Source organism: Sciurus carolinensis, chromosome 11 (assembly GCF_902686445.1).
Source record: "Sciurus carolinensis chromosome 11, mSciCar1.2, whole genome shotgun sequence".
Taxonomy (NCBI): Eukaryota; Metazoa; Chordata; class Mammalia; order Rodentia; family Sciuridae; genus Sciurus; species Sciurus carolinensis.
Genome location: NC_062223.1, coordinates 1,042,287 through 1,062,637, shown reverse-complemented (window position 1 = coordinate 1,062,637; position 20,351 = coordinate 1,042,287). Strand labels below are relative to the sequence as shown.

The window sequence follows — 20,351 nt, the reverse complement described above, 5'->3', positions numbered from 1 at the left end:
GGGATCTGTGGAAGGCAGCTGCCTGACTCTGTGCATCACCAGTGTCTTCCTGCCACCCTTACAAAACTGTTCATTGGGTGTGGGACTTTGTGCTTGGAGACATTTTTCCTTGGCACTTGCCAACACTGCACTCTCTCCTGGTATCCAGCACAACTGACGAGGGCCCGATGCCATCAGACTCATGCCCCTCTGCAGGTGACCTGCTATCTCTTTCTGGCAGCCTTGACATTTCTCTGTTGATGTTCCAGAATCTCACTGCTTTGGAGCAAGGGACGGACCTGTCTTTCTCCCTCTCTTGGGCACTTTCTGGGCACCTTCAGTCACAGAGCTCATGTTTTTGTCCTGGAAGGTTGCTACCTAGTCACATACTGCCTCTCTGCCCTCTCTCCTTTTCTATTGGAGTTCAATAGAAAAATATCAAAACTTGAGATCTGACCCTGACCTCAATATCCTTAAATCTTCAAAAAAAAAAATTTCTATTACACCTGCATGAACCTGCATGCAGGGCCTTCCATCCTGTTTTGTTGGAGCTCTGGCACTCTAGGGCACTGGCTGCCCGAGGGGCCTGGTGACTGGGCTGTGTGTGCACTTCCTCTAAGGAAGGGCTTCACCACCAGTGCTCCTGAGTCTCTCCTTCTCAGGATGGTGTCTGTCCACTAATTCTCGGTCATTTTCAGTCGCTTCTGTTTTAAAGTTCCTGTCATTGTCATGCTTTTTATGTTTGGGGAACAAGATGCCCACTTTTCCATCTAGAAGCCCAAAATCCCTTTAAAAATGTATTTAAAGTCTAAGTAGAAATGTTTATTTTATTCATTGTGTCTGCTTTTGCAGTAACCTCCCCTGGTACTGCAATAAGCCTTTGTGGTTTAGCGAGACCTTTACCCCTTCTTCTCGAAGCATCTTCTCGTTTCTGTCCTCAGTTTTCTGTCTATAAAGTGGGAGCAGTAATAGCACATGCTGCATGAGACATTGTTTGGGATTAAAGGACGATGCCCTGGCACGCAGAGCCTGGCATGTGTGTATGTCCCAGGCTGGTAACAGTGACTGGCATTGACAGAGACCTAGACAGAGAAGGGACCTGACTCTGAGAGGCAGGATAAACATGGAGAAGGTGACCCCAGTGACTACCTGTGTCCCTGCTGTTCACTTGTGACCTTCTGAGTCCCCTGCACTACTTCTGGTCCAGTTGTGGGGTGCCCTGCCTGCCAGACTTGGCCAGGGGGAGCCAGACACTCCTCATCAGGCCTAGGAAGGAGCAGGAGGTCTGTGATGCAGGGCCTGACCACTGCCACACCCTGGAGGCAGGACAGCTTGAGGCAGAGACCCCACTGCCCCTCCAAAGGCTTCCTTTGTCAGTATGGTAGCCAACATGGTCTTGGCCTCCACAGTTGGGGCATCATCTGCAACAGGCCCTTGCCCGCTTAATTTCTTACTTTCATTTCTTGACCTTCCTGTGCAGCCAAGCCCAAAGCCAGGGCACCCGTGTCCCACACTGTTTCCTGTTGTCACCCACCTCCACAGCCCCAGCCTCTGAGCTGAGGGCGGAGGTGGACATGGAGTGGGGTCTGAGCAGGCCGAGCACTCTTCCGCCACGCTTTGGTACTGGAGGCAGCCACGCTTTTCGCTGACTGGCCTCAGGGTCACCTCCTGCCGCCCATAGGCTCCTCCATCTTTTTATGTGAGCCAGTCTCCTTAGCTGCCCCTGTGTCCTAGTAATGACTAGGCTGGTGTCCACAGCCTCGGCCAGTATCACAGCCCAAGACTAGCATCCTGTGGTGCTCAGAGGCCTGCACACAACCCACAGATTCCCCTTGCCTGTTTCCTGTCCCTTTCAGAGGCTCTCTGGCTGTGTGTCCCTCCTGGTCCAGTAGCTGGAACAGGCCCAGGGATAGAGCTGGCAGATGAAGACTCAGAAGGAGACACACAATGCCAGAGTTTATTGCAGGGCTTGGGGCTCCCCTCCAGCCCACCCTTCAGCCATCTTTAGAAGCCCCCAGGTCACCTCCAGGGTCCAGATATGGGCAGGCAGCCCCCTGGGCAGCTGGCAGAAAATCCTGCTTCTCAGAGCCCTGTGGGTTGGGCCACAGGCCGTGGTGAGGGATGGCAGCAGCAGGTGCTCCATTTTGCTTCAGGGCATCTTGAGGCCACCAGGAAGGTGTAAGACAGGGTGGGGGGCAGTCCTCCAGGTCCAGGGTGGGGCCTGATGGTCAGTGGCCCAGATAGGCTGGAGGGTCTCTGAGAGCAGGACACCTGCCTGTGCCCTCTCAAGTGGATCTTCACTGGCCACTCTGCTCCAGGGCACTGGATTCCTGGCAGGGCGGGAGAAGTAGGCAGAGGCAGTGGGAGCCACAGGCCCACCGAGGTTTTCACGGTCAGCAGTGCGTGTTCTGGCTCCAGGTACAGGGGCAGAGGGATGGGGCCAGGATGTCCTCCACCAGTGGCCCCTAGGTGTGAGTGTCCATGGGAGCCTGGACCGAGAGGCAGGCTGGGGAGCAGCCGCACTCATCCACCTGGGTGTAGGTGTGCTGAATGTCGGTGCCATCGGGACACCGCATGGTTACCGCCTCCTGGTGCGTCCTCCTCTCCTGGCAGCAGGTGCACTGGTGCTGCATGGCCTGGGCCTCCATCAGGTACCTGTGGACACATGGCACTGCCCTCAGGATGCCCCCATTCCTGAGGTTCCTCTCAGCAACTGCAGTGTTCATGGACTTCTGGGCTCTCGATAGCTGCCCCGTCTGGTCAGCTCCCCAAGCACACAGCTTCGCCTTGCTGGGCTCTTTGGGTGTTCAGGGCCATTTTGAGCCCTGTTTTGCCTTCTGTAGCCCCTGTGGCTCCCTGACCCTAAACCGGCTCCTCCATCTCACTAACTCTGGGCAGACATCTTTGGACCTTCCCCTGGCCCTGGAGTTGGCCCCTGGCCCGTTCAGCCTCAGCCTTTGTGCGAATGGACATGGAGAGCATGGCCCTGCTGGAAGCCCGTTCCCTCCTTCCTGTAGCAGGTGTGGCGTCCTGACCTGCAGCAGGCCAGCAGACAGGCCTGGTGGGGCCCTGGTGACTGTGGATGGCCCATTAGCTCTGCCATACTCTTGGGAGACCAAGTTGCCCACTCACTTGGACACTCCAGGACAGGAACCCTCGCAGAAGGTGACATTGACCATGGTCCCCGTCTCACAGCCCTGGTACCGCAGGATGGTCAGGTTGCCACGGACTTGGCACAGGTCTGAAAGGGACAGTCCAGATCCTTGCTGCAAGTCCTGACTAGGGGAGTCTCCCCTCCATGCCTGATCACCCCTTCCATTCCTAGGGATGGAGCTGGGGTCCAGGTCCCACTGCCGCCTCATGTGAGAGGCCTGGCGGCTTCTAGCAGGAACCAGGGCAGAGCTGGAGGGGGCGAACGCGGCCTCTACTCACCCCTTTCCTCACAGGCGTAGCAGCAGCCAGCTTTCCTGAGGATCCCCTAGGGGCCAAGGATAAGGGGGTATTCCTGGAGTGGGGTGGACTCCAGGCCCAGACCTCCTGGGCATGGCAGGGGTGGGATTTTTGGGGGTGGGGCTTCCCTGTGGGTGGGGCTTCAGGTTGGGTAGGGTCTCTTGGGGTGGGGCTTCCCAGATACGCACTCTACAGTTGGACACATCAGGGCAAGGCTTGGGCTGTGGGGTCAGCATGGGGACCCCACTCTTGACCTCACAGCGGTACTCAGTGCAGTTGTCCACGTGGCTGCTGACCCAGGTTTCATTGGGCTGAAATGCAGGGAGGGAAAGCACTGTGGGCATTAGTGCCTGGGGCTAAGCCCCACTGAGGTGAGGGTCTCCTGGGGAGGGTCCCATCCCTGAAGCCCTCTCATATTACCTGGACTGACTGGCCCTCTGGTGTGAAGCAGGTGATTGGTATGCACTGTCTGACTGCCCTTGAATACTCAAAGCCCTGAAGGACAGAAGGGATGGTCAGGTCTCTCCTTCAGGTAGGCCTGCCCTCCTACCAAGCCCCAGGGGCCCGCATTGTCTCTGAGGCAGCCACCTTCAAGGAGTCCATGTCCTCTCTGTCCAGGGCTGTATCCCTCTTCCTCGTTGTCCCTGCTTAGCCTGACCCCTATCCCGGTAGCCCACAGTTCTTGTCCCCCCAACTCCCTTCACTTTTTCCTACTTCATACCCTCCCTTTGGGGAAAGATGAGTCCCCAGTGAAGGCTGAACTGGAGGACCCTCCTGGTGGTCACTGGGAGGCACACTGGGCTGGGTCTCCATGTCTCAGGCTCACCTCAGGGCAGGTAGTGGTGCAGGCGACCTTCTCACACTGCACGGTGGGGGCCTGGGCACCCGTGGAGAGGCAGGTGCAGGTGTGGCAGGGAACGACCCCTGGAAAGGTGGCTCCGACCTACAATGGGCCGGGGGTGCATCGAGGGCACTGGGTGGGAGTCCAGTGCCAGGACCCTCCCTGTGGCCAGGTGGGGCACACAGGGACTGCTTCTTCCCCAGCAGAATGCGAATGTGTCCCTGGCAGAGCACAGGCCTGGGCAGACTGGGCTGCGATGGGCAGGGACCCCAGGAGTGCATCCTGCCCGCCTTCTGCAGGGCCCCTGAAGCTGAAATGTGTGAGCAGGGTGCAAAGCCTCTCTGCAGATGCACCCTTGAGGTAGGACCGTGGAGGTGAGGAAGGGACTGAGGGAGATGGACATCCCACCTGCTCCCCGGCCCTGCCAACACATGCCTGGGCCAAGCCCTTACCCCATAGACAGTGCCATTGTAGTTGCAGAGCTTAGGTCCTAAAAGGAAAGAGGGCTGAGTGTACCTGGGCCCCTCCCTGCCCTGTCCCCACCCCCAGCAACAAGGTTCCAGACCAGGGGCCCAACCTCGCCCTGCCCCGCCCACTCCACTCACGGCAGCTGAAGTTGGGGCAGCAGTTTCCCTTTTCCTGGGTGTAGGTCAGCTCCTGTTCTGGCCCACACTCAGGTGGGTCCTGGGGGCAGGTGGTCACATTGCAGACTGTGAAGAGGGAGCCTGTCAGGGGAGCTGCCCACCAGCCCTCTTCGGTCCCTTCCTGGATCCAGTGCAGGTTTCTAGTTCTCAGGGGCTTCTGTGCTCCTCCTTGTCACCCTCAGCCCTTCCCAAGCTGGGACCATCTCTGAGGTCAAGCCAGAGGTCTCCAGCCTCATCTTCAGGTGGAAAACCGAAGCACCCTGCCCTGAGGCTGCCCCACCAAGAGGCCCAGCCAAGGTCAGGCCAGGACACTCATCCTCTCTGCTCCCCGGACCCCAACTCTTGCTGTTGGGTGCTCACCGCACAGCGTCTCAGAGCAGCAGGGGTTGTTGGCCTGGGGCCTGGTCAGGGCCACGACGCCAGGCTGCCCACACTGCGGGGGCAGGTCCTGGGCCTGGCACTGCATTGGTCTGCACCGCACAGATGCTGAGCCCTCGTCACACACGCAGGACTGGCAGTTGCTGACCCACTGCTCTCCCAGCTGCAAAAGACCATGCCAGGGTCCCCCCAGGCTGCAGAGCTGGCCCCAGCTGAGGTCTCTGCTTCCCCAGCTGCACACAAGCAGGCCAGGTCCCCCTCAGCAGGGCTGGCCTTTTGCAGCCCGAGGAACAGGGCAGGAAGGATGCCAGCCCCAAGATTGTGGCCAACCTGGCCTCTCAGGAAAGGGTGCCCCTCCCTCCCTCCCTCAGCTCGTCAGGGTGGGGGCAGACACACTTACAAACTTGGGAGACCCATCCGGTCCCACACAGGCTGGAAGAAAGGGAGGAGTCACTGAGGGTGCTAGGGTGGACGGACTGTGTGTGCTCTCAGGACTGGCTGCCCGCCCCCTCCAGGCCTCTGTCTTCCCACCAGGATGGGACAGGATCCCTGGGGGAACTCTTGGGCATGGTGCTGCCGAGTCAGGTTTCGGGGTGGGGAGCTCTCCAGGGGCTCTTGCTACTCCAGTCCTAAGCAGCCCAGGACAGGGGCAGTAACAAGCACAGGAACTCTATGCCTTGTGCAGCTGGCTTCAGGAGGCCACCAGACCTCTGTAGGGCTCTAGACCTTGCGGTGGCCACCCCATGCTCTGGCCTAGCAGGGTGGGGCCTGTGACATGGAGCCCTGTCTGTGCAGGTGAAGACGGGCCCCATGTTCTGTACAGGTGGACATGCTTACAGCATTCGTGCACACAGATGTCTGTGCTCAAGCTGAAGAGGAGCTGGTCCTCAGGACAGAAGCAGCCCTCAGCCAGTCGTGAGCTCAGGGGGCTATGGGTCCTGCAGGGCAAGAAAAGCAGGATTCTGAGCCCCTTATGGGCAGCCAAGGAAGGGTGGGAATGACCAGAGTGGCCAGTATCAGAGTAGAGGTAGACATCCTCCCTAGTGTCCTGCCTTGCCCAAGGGATTGGGAACCCTGGAGGAGTTCCAGGGAGTCCTAGAGTTGGGGCTACAGAATCCATGTTCAGAGCCCCAACGTGCTCCTGGCTCCTGGCTCCTTTGAACCTTCTGGCTGGCCTATACAACCAGAGGAGACCACTGCCCCTGCTGCTCCCACTGCCCAGCCTGGGCTCACCTGGAGTCACAGGAAGCAGGCTGCATGGGACCACATGGCCTGTATACCTTGGTGGGTGGGCAGGGGAGGTCTGTGGGCAGAGACAGGTGTCAGATGGGCCTCAGGCAGGCCCAGGAGGCTGGAAGCCTGGGTCTGCTCCACTCACCGCACAGCCCACTGGTGGCATTGCGCCAGTCCACACATACGCCCCGGTGGCGGCACAGTGCTGCATAGACCTCCAGGTTCTGGCAGAGCATGAGGGGGCCATCCTGGCAGCCGTCACTCACACAGGTTTGGAAGAAAGGGCCAGGTGGGACGAGGCTGTGGCACTCAGCAAAGACCCTAGAGACAGAGGTCATCAAGGCTAGGTGCTCCGTGCCCAGCAGAGCCTGGCCCAGCAGGGGTCATTGCCCCAGACCCAGCACACCCCAGAGCCCCGGACTCACGAACTCAGCATCAGTTTGCAGAGGGGCGCTGGGGGGCAAGGGGTGGAACTGGGCGTGCTGCCTGGCGGGGGCTGGGGGCTGGTGCTGCCGGGAAGGCTGCCTCCTGCCTGGCAGTCCTCTGTGCTGCTTCCAGGCACCACCCAGGTCTTGGCCATGTCCTGGCAAGTGGGGGCGATGGTGCCATCTGGCCGGCGGCAGTCATCACTCTGGCTGTTGGTGCAGGTGCCTGGGGAGTGGGGCAGAGGTCACTGCCCGCTGGAGCCCAGGTAGCCTCTGGCTGTATCCTCCATCCCAACTCCCTTCACTCATCAGCAGAGGTCAGAGGTGGCTCTGGCCTAGGGAGATGATTGGGAAACCCAGAGTGGGCAGCTGGGAGCGAGGCCACGCCCACTCACCACACTGGCCTTCCGTGTTGTGGCCAAAGTAGCCATAGGGCAGCCGGATCTGGAAGTCATGCCCATTGAAGGTGACGCTCACGCCAATAGCAGGAATATGGATGCCCATCATGGTGGCTGCAGACACTGACACGCTAATGCCATTCTTGCTGAAGCCCCGACTCACCCGCATTTGGTTGAAGAGGATCTGGGGGGTGTTTGGGAGACCCATAACCAGGGGCAGGTCCAGGCAGCTCTTGGGGTTCTGACTCCCAAGCACTGGAGACCATCCTGTGCGCCCCCATCCTAGAGACTGGATTTTCCTACAGGGACGCTGGGCCTGCAGGGGTGCCCTGCCTTAGGCCTCCCTGCACCCTGGGGAACTGCCTGAAGCAGAGCAGAATGCACACCCCTGGCCTCCGCATGGGGAGGGCCCTCTCCACCTGCCCAGTGACTCACAAGGCTCTCCTCCCCAACGCTGTCAGTGCTGGAGGTGGTGGTGAGGATAATCTCTGTGGATTCATAGTACACTTGGAGGGCACGGGGGCAGCTGGCGGTGTTGTGCGCCTTGCAGTGGTGGTTGTCAAGGAGGATGCTCAGGTTCCCATGGCGAGGGTAGATTTCCCTCAGGAGGGTGTAGGTACAGCTGCCCATGAAGGAGTACCAGGTCCCGTCGAAAGTCATGAAGTTCCCACGGCCCCATCTGCTGCACAAGCCTGTGGGACACACAGGCTGGAGACCCCTTCCTCAGCCCCTCTGTGACTGCGGGGCAGCCACACAAGTCCCCAGGCCTCAGTTGCCTCATCTACAAAATGGGTGTCTTAGGTTGAATTGTGTCCCCATAAACCATGTGTCTTGGCACCTGTGACTGTGACCTAATGGGAGAAGGAGTGTTTGCAGATGATTCAGAGAAGGATCTTGAAATGGGATCAACCTGAGTTACCTGGGTGGCCCTGAATCCAGTGGCCGTGTCCTTGTCAGTGAGAGAGGAGAGGACACACAGAGGGGGCCATGAGAAGACAGGCAGAGACTGGAGTCGGGCTGCAGGACAAGGACGCCTGGGGCCCTAGAACTGACGAGGCAGGAAGGACCCTCCCCGGCCTCTCAGAGGGCCTGGCCCTGCAGCCCTGATCTGAGACCTCTGCCAGGCCTTGAAACATCCCTTATGGTGCCCAGTGTAACACAGCCACTCGTCAGGACCCCAGGAAAAGCTCCCTGTGCCCCCGGCTGACATCCTCAGCCCCTCCCTGTGGACAGGCGCCTGCAGGCTCAGAGCAGGCCTGGCACTGTGTGCGCACTGTCCGTGGTCTGGGATGACCAAACTCCTCCCAGCTGCACTGCTGGCGGGTTCGTGTGCCTGCCTCTGCTGCCCGGCGCCCACTGCCTGCTCACACTCGCACTCATAGTGGAAGAGGCAAGGCTGGCTCTGGCTCCACACTTTGATGGGCAGGTGCTGGTTCACACAGGTGACGCTGGCCACAGGCACTGGCTCTAGCAGGACAACACGATTGTTGCCCTCACACCTGGCCACTGTGCAGTTCTCCAGGGTCCAGGACTCATTCACCTGGAACAGGAAACAAGAAGGTGCTCACCTGGGGCGGCTGAAAGAGGCCCAATGCCCAGTGGACGGAGAGACGGAGGTCCAGGCAAGTGAGCCACCGGAAGGAAGACAGCCTGTGCACAACACCACCCTGGATGTTGGGTGACTCTACCCAACCAGGCGTACCACGACAGGATCACGAGGACAGGACCTAGGAGCTGCGGGTGCTGCGTATGGCCACAGCTCACCCCAGTGAACTTAGTACAAGACTTGTACATGCGCAGGCCAGGCCCCAGGACATCCCTACAACACAGGGTTGGGGGAGGCCCACCTGTCGGGGAGGCACAGCATTATCACAGCCCAGAGGCTCTGATGGAGAGGACACAGGGGTGTAGGATGTGGTAGAGGAGGATGTGGGGCAAGTGCCAGGAAAGCGCTCAATGCCACACGCCTGAGTACAGATGGCATAGAAGTTGCATCCGGCTCCGTCCGTCTCGTTGTAGATGACATCACCTATGAGACAGAAATGGATAAGAGGACCAGACGCCCTACATAAGGTCAGCACCTAGAGACAGCGACACCACCTGGGAAAGCAGGTAATGAAGGAGGGAAGGGACTTGGCCAGACAGGATGGAAGAAGGATATAGGCAACAGAAGAATGACCTCAAACCCATGAACAAAAGGCAGGACAACAGATTTCTCCAAAGGGACCTCAACCACTACTTACCAGCTGAGAAAAAACGTCCAAATGCAGAACAGTAGCATGGAGAAGGGGGAGTGGGAGAACTAGAGAAGCCAGTAGGCAACCCAGGAGGGATGCGAGATGGAGAGGAGGGCCAGGCCGAGGTGGGCAGGGGAGTGGCCGGGCCGGGGCAGTGGCTGGAGTCGCAGCAGAGGACTCGCACGTTGTAGTTGAAGCAGACGTTGAATTCTCCCGACTGGTCCTTGTTCCTGCAGAGCAGGCCCACCTGGGGGTTGCAGGTCACCACCTGCCCGATCTGGTCGATGCTGACCTCGGGGTAGTTCTCTGCCCGGCACTCTATCTTCTGGGGCTGCTGGCACATCTTGCCCCCTGCGGCCCTGATGTTCTCGAAGGTCTCCATGTCCCCGCCGTCCACCCCCGAGGTGGGGAAGTCCGAGTCAAACCACTGGGTCCACTCGCACTTGGGTTGGCAGAGAGTGGTGGCCTGGGTGGTGGTCGGCGTGGTAGGCCAGGCCGAGGTGGGCAGGGGAGTGGCCGGGCCGGGGCAGTGGCTGGAGTCGCAGCAGAGGACTCGCACGTTGTAGTTGAAGCAGACGTTGAATTCTCCCGACTGGTCCTTGTTCCTGCAGAGCAGGCCCACCTGGGGGTTGCAGGTCACCACCTGCCCGATCTGGTCGATGCTGACCTCGGGGTAGTTCTCTGCCCGGCACTCTATCTTCTGGGGCTGCTGGCACATCTTGCCCCCTGCGGCCCTGATGTTCTCGAAGGTCTCCATGTCCCCGCCGTCCACCCCCGAGGTGGGGAAGTCCGAGTCAAACCACTGGGTCCACTCGCACTTGGGTTGGCAGAGAGTGGTGGCCTGGGTGGTGGTCGGCGTGGTAGGCCAGGCCGAGGTGGGCAGGGGAGTGGCCGGGCCGGGGCAGTGGCTGGAGTCGCAGCAGAGAACTCGCACGTTGTAGTTGAAGCAGACGTTGAATTCTCCCGACTGGTCCTTGTTCCTGCAGAGCAGGCCCACCTGGGGGTTGCAGGTCACCACCTGCCCGATCTGGTCGATGCTGACCTCGGGGTAGTTCTCTGCCCGGCACTCTATCTTCTGGGGCTGCTGGCACATCTTGCCCCCTGCGGCCCTGATGTTCTCGAAGGTCTCCATGTCCCCGCCGTCCACCCCCGAGGTGGGGAAGTCCGAGTCAAACCACTGGGTCCACTCGCACTTGGGTTGGCAGAGTGTGGTGGCCTGGGTGGTGGTCGGCGTGGTAGGCCAGGCCGAGGTGGGCAGGGGAGTGGCCGGGCCGGGGCAGTGGCTGGAGTCGCAGCAGAGGACTCGCACGTTGTAGTTGAAGCAGACGTTGAATTCTCCCGACTGGTCCTTGTTCCTGCAGAGCAGGCCCACCTGGGGGTTGCAGGTCACCACCTGCCCGATCTGGTCGATGCTGACCTCGGGGTAGTTCTCTGCCCGGCACTCTATCTTCTGGGGCTGCTGGCACATCTTGCCCCCTGCGGCCCTGATGTTCTCGAAGGTCTCCATGTCCCCGCCGTCCACCCCCGAGGTGGGGAAGTCCGAGTCAAACCACTGGGTCCACTCGCACTTGGGTTGGCAGAGAGTGGTGGCCTGGGTGGTGGTCGGCGTGGTAGGCCAGGCCGAGGTGGGCAGGGGAGTGGCCGGGCCGGGGCAGTGGCTGGAGTCGCAGCAGAGGACTCGCACGTTGTAGTTGAAGCAGACGTTGAATTCTCCCGACTGGTCCTTGTTCCTGCAGAGCAGGCCCACCTGGGGGTTGCAGGTCACCACCTGCCCGATCTGGTCGATGCTGACCTCGGGGTAGTTCTCTGCCCGGCACTCTATCTTCTGGGGCTGCTGGCACATCTTGCCCCCTGCGGCCCTGATGTTCTCGAAGGTCTCCATGTCCCCGCCGTCCACCCCCGAGGTGGGGAAGTCCGAGTCAAACCACTGGGTCCACTCGCACTTGGGTTGGCAGAGTGTGGTGGCCTGGGTGGTGGTCGGCGTGGTAGGCCAGGCCGAGGTGGGCAGGGGAGTGGCCGGGCCGGGGCAGTGGCTGGAGTCGCAGCAGAGGACTCGCACGTTGTAGTTGAAGCAGACGTTGAATTCTCCCGACTGGTCCTTGTTCCTGCAGAGCAGGCCCACCTGGGGGTTGCAGGTCACCACCTGCCCGATCTGGTCGATGCTGACCTCGGGGTAGTTCTCTGCCCGGCACTCTATCTTCTGGGGCTGCTGGCACATCTTGCCCCCTGCGGCCCTGATGTTCTCGAAGGTCTCCATGTCCCCGCCGTCCACCCCCGAGGTGGGGAAGTCCGAGTCAAACCACTGGGTCCACTCGCACTTGGGTTGGCAGAGTGTGGTGGCCTGGGTGGTGGTCGGCGTGGTAGGCCAGGCCGAGGTGGGCAGGGGAGTGGCCGGGCCGGGGCAGTGGCTGGAGTCGCAGCAGAGGACTCGCACGTTGTAGTTGAAGCAGACGTTGAATTCTCCCGACTGGTCCTTGTTCCTGCAGAGCAGGCCCACCTGGGGGTTGCAGGTCACCACCTGCCCGATCTGGTCGATGCTGACCTCGGGGTAGTTCTCTGCCCGGCACTCTATCTTCTGGGGCTGCTGGCACATCTTGCCCCCTGCGGCCCTGATGTTCTCGAAGGTCTCCATGTCCCCGCCGTCCACCCCCGAGGTGGGGAAGTCCGAGTCAAACCACTGGGTCCACTCGCACTTGGGTTGGCAGAGTGTGGTGGCCTGGGTGGTGGTCGGCGTGGTAGGCCAGGCCGAGGTGGGCAGGGGAGTGGCCGGGCCGGGGCAGTGGCTGGAGTCGCAGCAGAGGACTCGCACGTTGTAGTTGAAGCAGACGTTGAATTCTCCCGACTGGTCCTTGTTCCTGCAGAGCAGGCCCACCTGGGGGTTGCAGGTCACCACCTGCCCGATCTGGTCGATGCTGACCTCGGGGTAGTTCTCTGCCCGGCACTCTATCTTCTGGGGCTGCTGGCACATCTTGCCCCCTGCGGCCCTGATGTTCTCGAAGGTCTCCATGTCCCCGCCGTCCACCCCCGAGGTGGGGAAGTCCGAGTCAAACCACTGGGTCCACTCGCACTTGGGTTGGCAGAGTGTGGTGGCCTGGGTGGTGGTCGGCGTGGTAGGCCAGGCCGAGGTGGGCAGGGGAGTGGCCGGGCCGGGGCAGTGGCTGGAGTCGCAGCAGAGGACTCGCACGTTGTAGTTGAAGCAGACGTTGAATTCTCCCGACTGGTCCTTGTTCCTGCAGAGCAGGCCCACCTGGGGGTTGCAGGTCACCACCTGCCCGATCTGGTCGATGCTGACCTCGGGGTAGTTCTCTGCCCGGCACTCTATCTTCTGGGGCTGCTGGCACATCTTGCCCCCTGCGGCCCTGATGTTCTCGAAGGTCTCCATGTCCCCGCCGTCCACCCCCGAGGTGGGGAAGTCCGAGTCAAACCACTGGGTCCACTCGCACTTGGGTTGGCAGAGAGTGGTGGCCTGGGTGGTGGTCGGCGTGGTAGGCCAGGCCGAGGTGGGCAGGGGAGTGGCCGGGCCGGGGCAGTGGCTGGAGTCGCAGCAGAGGACTCGCACGTTGTAGTTGAAGCAGACGTTGAATTCTCCCGACTGGTCCTTGTTCCTGCAGAGCAGGCCCACCTGGGGGTTGCAGGTCACCACCTGCCCGATCTGGTCGATGCTGACCTCGGGGTAGTTCTCTGCCCGGCACTCTATCTTCTGGGGCTGCTGGCACATCTTGCCCCCTGCGGCCCTGATGTTCTCGAAGGTCTCCATGTCCCCGCCGTCCACCCCCGAGGTGGGGAAGTCCGAGTCAAACCACTGGGTCCACTCGCACTTGGGTTGGCAGAGTGTGGTGGCCTGGGTGGTGGTCGGCGTGGTAGGCCAGGCCGAGGTGGGCAGGGGAGTGGCCGGGCCGGGGCAGTGGCTGGAGTCGCAGCAGAGGACTCGCACGTTGTAGTTGAAGCAGACGTTGAATTCTCCCGACTGGTCCTTGTTCCTGCAGAGCAGGCCCACCTGGGGGTTGCAGGTCACCACCTGCCCGATCTGGTCGATGCTGACCTCGGGGTAGTTCTCTGCCCGGCACTCTATCTTCTGGGGCTGCTGGCACATCTTGCCCCCTGCGGCCCTGATGTTCTCGAAGGTCTCCATGTCCCCGCCGTCCACCCCCGAGGTGGGGAAGTCCGAGTCAAACCACTGGGTCCACTCGCACTTGGGTTGGCAGAGAGTGGTGGCCTGGGTGGTGGTCGGCGTGGTAGGCCAGGCCGAGGTGGGCAGGGGAGTGGCCGGGCCGGGGCAGTGGCTGGAGTCGCAGCAGAGGACTCGCACGTTGTAGTTGAAGCAGACGTTGAATTCTCCCGACTGGTCCTTGTTCCTGCAGAGCAGGCCCACCTGGGGGTTGCAGGTCACCACCTGCCCGATCTGGTCGATGCTGACCTCGGGGTAGTTCTCTGCCCGGCACTCTATCTTCTGGGGCTGCTGGCACATCTTGCCCCCTGCGGCCCTGATGTTCTCGAAGGTCTCCATGTCCCCGCCGTCCACCCCCGAGGTGGGGAAGTCCGAGTCAAACCACTGGGTCCACTCGCACTTGGGTTGGCAGAGTGTGGTGGCCTGGGTGGTGGTCGGCGTGGTAGGCCAGGCCGAGGTGGGCAGGGGAGTGGCCGGGCCGGGGCAGTGGCTGGAGTCGCAGCAGAGGACTCGCACGTTGTAGTTGAAGCAGACGTTGAATTCTCCCGACTGGTCCTTGTTCCTGCAGAGCAGGCCCACCTGGGGGTTGCAGGTCACCACCTGCCCGATCTGGTCGATGCTGACCTCGGGGTAGTTCTCTGCCCGGCACTCTATCTTCTGGGGCTGCTGGCACATCTTGCCCCCTGCGGCCCTGATGTTCTCGAAGGTCTCCATGTCCCCGCCGTCCACCCCCGAGGTGGGGAAGTCCGAGTCAAACCACTGGGTCCACTCGCACTTGGGTTGGCAGAGAGTGGTGGCCTGGGTGGTGGTCGGCGTGGTAGGCCAGGCCGAGGTGGGCAGGGGAGTGGCCGGGCCGGGGCAGTGGCTGGAGTCGCAGCAGAGGACTCGCACGTTGTAGTTGAAGCAGACGTTGAATTCTCCCGACTGGTCCTTGTTCCTGCAGAGCAGGCCCACCTGGGGGTTGCAGGTCACCACCTGCCCGATCTGGTCGATGCTGACCTCGGGGTAGTTCTCTGCCCGGCACTCTATCTTCTGGGGCTGCTGGCACATCTTGCCCCCTGCGGCCCTGATGTTCTCGAAGGTCTCCATGTCCCCGCCGTCCACCCCCGAGGTGGGGAAGTCCGAGTCAAACCACTGGGTCCACTCGCACTTGGGTTGGCAGAGTGTGGTGGCCTGGGTGGTGGTCGGCGTGGTAGGCCAGGCCGAGGTGGGCAGGGGAGTGGCCGGGCCGGGGCAGTGGCTGGAGTCGCAGCAGAGGACTCGCACGTTGTAGTTGAAGCAGACGTTGAATTCTCCCGACTGGTCCTTGTTCCTGCAGAGCAGGCCCACCTGGGGGTTGCAGGTCACCACCTGCCCGATCTGGTCGATGCTGACCTCGGGGTAGTTCTCTGCCCGGCACTCTATCTTCTGGGGCTGCTGGCACATCTTGCCCCCTGCGGCCCTGATGTTCTCGAAGGTCTCCATGTCCCCGCCGTCCACCCCCGAGGTGGGGAAGTCCGAGTCAAACCACTGGGTCCACTCGCACTTGGGTTGGCAGAGTGTGGTGGCCTGGGTGGTGGTCGGCGTGGTAGGCCAGGCCGAGGTGGGCAGGGGAGTGGCCGGGCCGGGGCAGTGGCTGGAGTCGCAGCAGAGGACTCGCACGTTGTAGTTGAAGCAGACGTTGAATTCTCCCGACTGGTCCTTGTTCCTGCAGAGCAGGCCCACCTGGGGGTTGCAGGTCACCACCTGCCCGATCTGGTCGATGCTGACCTCGGGGTAGTTCTCTGCCCGGCACTCTATCTTCTGGGGCTGCTGGCACATCTTGCCCCCTGCGGCCCTGATGTTCTCGAAGGTCTCCATGTCCCCGCCGTCCACCCCCGAGGTGGGGAAGTCCGAGTCAAACCACTGGGTCCACTCGCACTTGGGTTGGCAGAGAGTGGTGGCCTGGGTGGTGGTCGGCGTGGTAGGCCAGGCCGAGGTGGGCAGGGGAGTGGCCGGGCCGGGGCAGTGGCTGGAGTCGCAGCAGAGGACTCGCACGTTGTAGTTGAAGCAGACGTTGAATTCTCCCGACTGGTCCTTGTTCCTGCAGAGCAGGCCCACCTGGGGGTTGCAGGTCACCACCTGCCCGATCTGGTCGATGCTGACCTCGGGGTAGTTCTCTGCCCGGCACTCTATCTTCTGGGGCTGCTGGCACATCTTGCCCCCTGCGGCCCTGATGTTCTCGAAGGTCTCCATGTCCCCGCCGTCCACCCCCGAGGTGGGGAAGTCCGAGTCAAACCACTGGGTCCACTCGCACTTGGGTTGGCAGAGTGTGGTGGCCTGGGTGGTGGTCGGCGTGGTAGGCCAGGCCGAGGTGGGCAGGGGAGTGGCCGGGCCGGGGCAGTGGCTGGAGTCGCAGCAGAGGACTCGCACGTTGTAGTTGAAGCAGACGTTGAATTCTCCCGACTGGTCCTTGTTCCTGCAGAGCAGGCCCACCTGGGGGTTGCAGGTCACCACCTGCCCGATCTGGTCGATGCTGACCTCGGGGTAGTTCTCTGCCCGGCACTCTATCTTCTGGGGCTGCTGGCACATCTTGCCCCCTGCGGCCCTGATGTTCTCGAAGGTCTCCATGTCCCCGCCGTCCACCCCCGAGGTGGGGAAGTCCGAGTCAAACCACTGGGTCCACTCGCACTTGGGTTGGCAGAGTGTGGTGGCCTGGGTGGTGGTCGGCGTGGTAGGCCAGGCCGAGGTGGGCAGGGGAGTGGCCGGGCCGGGGCAGTGGCTGGAGTCGCAGCAGAGGACTCGCACGTTGTAGTTGAAGCAGACGTTGAATTCTCCCGACTGGTCCTTGTTCCTGCAGAGCAGGCCCACCTGGGGGTTGCAGGTCACCACCTGCCCGATCTGGTCGATGCTGACCTCGGGGTAGTTCTCTGCCCGGCACTCTATCTTCTGGGGCTGCTGGCACATCTTGCCCCCTGCGGCCCTGATGTTCTCGAAGGTCTCCATGTCCCCGCCGTCCACCCCCGAGGTGGGGAAGTCCGAGTCAAACCACTGGGTCCACTCGCACTTGGGTTGGCAGAGAGTGGTGGCCTGGGTGGTGGTCGGCGTGGTAGGCCAGGCCGAGGTGGGCAGGGGAGTGGCCGGGCCGGGGCAGTGGCTGGAGTCGCAGCAGAGGACTCGCACGTTGTAGTTGAAGCAGACGTTGAATTCTCCCGACTGGTCCTTGTTCCTGCAGAGCAGGCCCACCTGGGGGTTGCAGGTCACCACCTGCCCGATCTGGTCGATGCTGACCTCGGGGTAGTTCTCTGCCCGGCACTCTATCTTCTGGGGCTGCTGGCACATCTTGCCCCCTGCGGCCCTGATGTTCTCGAAGGTCTCCATGTCCCCGCCGTCCACCCCCGAGGTGGGGAAGTCCGAGTCAAACCACTGGGTCCACTCGCACTTGGGTTGGCAGAGTGTGGTGGCCTGGGTGGTGGTCGGCGTGGTAGGCCAGGCCGAGGTGGGCAGGGGAGTGGCCGGGCCGGGGCAGTGGCTGGAGTCGCAGCAGAGGACTCGCACGTTGTAGTTGAAGCAGACGTTGAATTCTCCCGACTGGTCCTTGTTCCTGCAGAGCAGGCCCACCTGGGGGTTGCAGGTCACCACCTGCCCGATCTGGTCGATGCTGACCTCGGGGTAGTTCTCTGCCCGGCACTCTATCTTCTGGGGCTGCTGGCACATCTTGCCCCCTGCGGCCCTGATGTTCTCGAAGGTCTCCATGTCCCCGCCGTCCACCCCCGAGGTGGGGAAGTCCGAGTCAAACCACTGGGTCCACTCGCACTTGGGTTGGCAGAGAGTGGTGGCCTGGGTGGTGGTCGGCGTGGTAGGCCAGGCCGAGGTGGGCAGGGGAGTGGCCGGGCCGGGGCAGTGGCTGGAGTCGCAGCAGAGGACTCGCACGTTGTAGTTGAAGCAGACGTTGAATTCTCCCGACTGGTCCTTGTTCCTGCAGAGCAGGCCCACCTGGGGGTTGCAGGTCACCACCTGCCCGATCTGGTCGATGCTGACCTCGGGGTAGTTCTCTGCCCGGCACTCTATCTTCTGGGGCTGCTGGCACATCTTGCCCCCTGCGGCCCTGATGTTCTCGAAGGTCTCCATGTCCCCGCCGTCCACCCCCGAGGTGGGGAAGTCCGAGTCAAACCACTGGGTCCACTCGCACTTGGGTTGGCAGAGTGTGGTGGCCTGGGTGGTGGTCGGCGTGGTAGGCCAGGCCGAGGTGGGCAGGGGAGTGGCCGGGCCGGGGCAGTGGCTGGAGTCGCAGCAGAGGACTCGCACGTTGTAGTTGAAGCAGACGTTGAATTCTCCCGACTGGTCCTTGTTCCTGCAGAGCAGGCCCACCTGGGGGTTGCAGGTCACCACCTGCCCGATCTGGTCGATGCTGACCTCGGGGTAGTTCTCTGCCCGGCACTCTATCTTCTGGGGCTGCTGGCACATCTTGCCCCCTGCGGCCCTGATGTTCTCGAAGGTCTCCATGTCCCCGCCGTCCACCCCCGAGGTGGGGAAGTCCGAGTCAAACCACTGGGTCCACTCGCACTTGGGTTGGCAGAGTGTGGTGGCCTGGGTGGTGGTCGGCGTGGTAGGCCAGGCCGAGGTGGGCAGGGGAGTGGCCGGGCCGGGGCAGTGGCTGGAGTCGCAGCAGAGGACTCGCACGTTGTAGTTGAAGCAGACGTTGAATTCTCCCGACTGGTCCTTGTTCCTGCAGAGCAGGCCCACCTGGGGGTTGCAGGTCACCACCTGCCCGATCTGGTCGATGCTGACCTCGGGGTAGTTCTCTGCCCGGCACTCTATCTTCTGGGGCTGCTGGCACATCTTGCCCCCTGCGGCCCTGATGTTCTCGAAGGTCTCCATGTCCCCGCCGTCCACCCCCGAGGTGGGGAAGTCCGAGTCAAACCACTGGGTCCACTCGCACTTGGGTTGGCAGAGAGTGGTGGCCTGGGTGGTGGTCGGCGTGGTAGGCCAGGCCGAGGTGGGCAGGGGAGTGGCCGGGCCGGGGCAGTGGCTGGAGTCGCAGCAGAGGACTCGCACGTTGTAGTTGAAGCAGACGTTGAATTCTCCCGACTGGTCCTTGTTCCTGCAGAGCAGGCCCACCTGGGGGTTGCAGGTCACCACCTGCCCGATCTGGTCGATGCTGACCTCGGGGTAGTTCTCTGCCCGGCACTCTATCTTCTGGGGCTGCTGGCACATCTTGCCCCCTGCGGCCCTGATGTTCTCGAAGGTCTCCATGTCCCCGCCGTCCACCCCCGAGGTGGGGAAGTCCGAGTCAAACCACTGGGTCCACTCGCACTTGGGTTGGCAGAGTGTGGTGGCCTGGGTGGTGGTCGGCGTGGTAGGCCAGGCCGAGGTGGGCAGGGGAGTGGCCGGGCCGGGGCAGTGGCTGGAGTCGCAGCAGAGGACTCGCACGTTGTAGTTGAAGCAGACGTTGAATTCTCCCGACTGGTCCTTGTTCCTGCAGAGCAGGCCCACCTGGGGGTTGCAGGTCACCACCTGCCCGATCTGGTCGATGCTGACCTCGGGGTAGTTCTCTGCCCGGCACTCTATCTTCTGGGGCTGCTGGCACATCTTGCCCCCTGCGGCCCTGATGTTCTCGAAGGTCTCCATGTCCCCGCCGTCCACCCCCGAGGTGGGGAAGTCCGAGTCAAACCACTGGGTCCACTCGCACTTCGGTTCGCAGTGTGTGGTGGTTGTGGTGGTCATTTTCTGTGTTATTCTCGGGGTCACCATGCTTGGCTTAGAGGACAGTACCTGAGTCCTCTTTGTCGTCTTACCCTGTGTGGTGGCCGAGTGCCCGGTGCTCTCCTGTCCTGCGCAGTGGCTTTTGGTGCAGCATAGCACCCGAACCCTGTAGTTATAGCACATGGGGAACCGCCCCTCCTGGTCCTTGTTTCGGCATTGTAGTCCATAGCGTATGTCACAGGTTACCCGCTGACCCACTTGCTCCAGTGTCTTTCCTGGGTACAGTTCAGTCTCACACTGAATGTCCTGTGGCTGCTCACAAATATTTCCCCCCTTATTCTTAATCCTATCATAAGTCTCCGTGTCCCCCCCGTCCTCCTCAGATTTGGGGTAATCTGTATCGAACCATTCTGTCCACTTGCATCGAGGCTGGCAGGTGCCCTTTGCCGTTGAGTGGGAGCTGAGGGGACTGGTACTTTGGGACGGGGAGGGGCCGCAGGGCATGTGCATGCAGCACAGAACCCGCAGTTCATAATTGTGGCAGAGCTGGGTGCTCTGCTCACTGTTGGCACATGTCAGACCCCTACCTGTGTCACAGGTTACCTTCTGGCCCAGCTCCTGCAGGGTTTTGCTGGGGAACAGCTCTGCACGGCACTCGATGGCAGCAGGGGCCAGGCACACTTGGTACCCCTTCTGCCTCAGGTTCCCAAATGTCTCCATGTCACCACCTCCTGCCCCAGGCTCTGGACGGCTGCTGTCGTACCAACTGGACCAGTGGCACACCTCACGAACACACACTGTGGATTCCGTGGGCACTGAGCCTGCATTGGTGTGAGAGCCCCGCTCAGCCTGTACCTTACCACGCCTCTTACGGGTGGGCTACGGGTGGCCCTAGCACAAGGAAAGCCCAAGCCTTAGGGCTTCCTGCACGCTA

At 61.8% G+C, this 20,351-nt stretch overlaps 1 protein-coding gene across 1 annotated transcript in view; it reads right to left on the bottom strand.

Moving 5' to 3' along the window:
- Positions 1-1,997: 1,997 nt before the first annotated feature.
- The window catches only part of LOC124958408 (mucin-5B-like), a 34,661-nt gene continuing 16,307 nt past the window's right edge, over positions 1,998-20,351 (bottom strand). The window contains exons 31-49 of the mRNA XM_047516412.1: positions 9,592-20,238; positions 9,196-9,377; positions 8,717-8,888; positions 7,784-8,040; positions 7,346-7,532; positions 6,951-7,176; positions 6,671-6,846; positions 6,526-6,595; positions 6,130-6,230; positions 5,693-5,724; positions 5,275-5,455; positions 4,876-4,980; positions 4,723-4,760; positions 4,256-4,372; positions 3,850-3,924; positions 3,618-3,740; positions 3,412-3,457; positions 3,112-3,220; positions 1,998-2,634 (exon numbers count right to left, since the gene is read on the bottom strand). Of these exons, the coding sequence (XP_047372368.1) occupies positions 2,445-2,634; positions 3,112-3,220; positions 3,412-3,457; positions 3,618-3,740; positions 3,850-3,924; positions 4,256-4,372; positions 4,723-4,760; positions 4,876-4,980; positions 5,275-5,455; positions 5,693-5,724; positions 6,130-6,230; positions 6,526-6,595; positions 6,671-6,846; positions 6,951-7,176; positions 7,346-7,532; positions 7,784-8,040; positions 8,717-8,888; positions 9,196-9,377; positions 9,592-20,238 (13,034 nt within the window). The 3' untranslated portion in view covers positions 1,998-2,444. The remainder of the gene's footprint in view (positions 2,635-3,111; positions 3,221-3,411; positions 3,458-3,617; positions 3,741-3,849; positions 3,925-4,255; positions 4,373-4,722; positions 4,761-4,875; positions 4,981-5,274; positions 5,456-5,692; positions 5,725-6,129; positions 6,231-6,525; positions 6,596-6,670; positions 6,847-6,950; positions 7,177-7,345; positions 7,533-7,783; positions 8,041-8,716; positions 8,889-9,195; positions 9,378-9,591; positions 20,239-20,351) is intronic.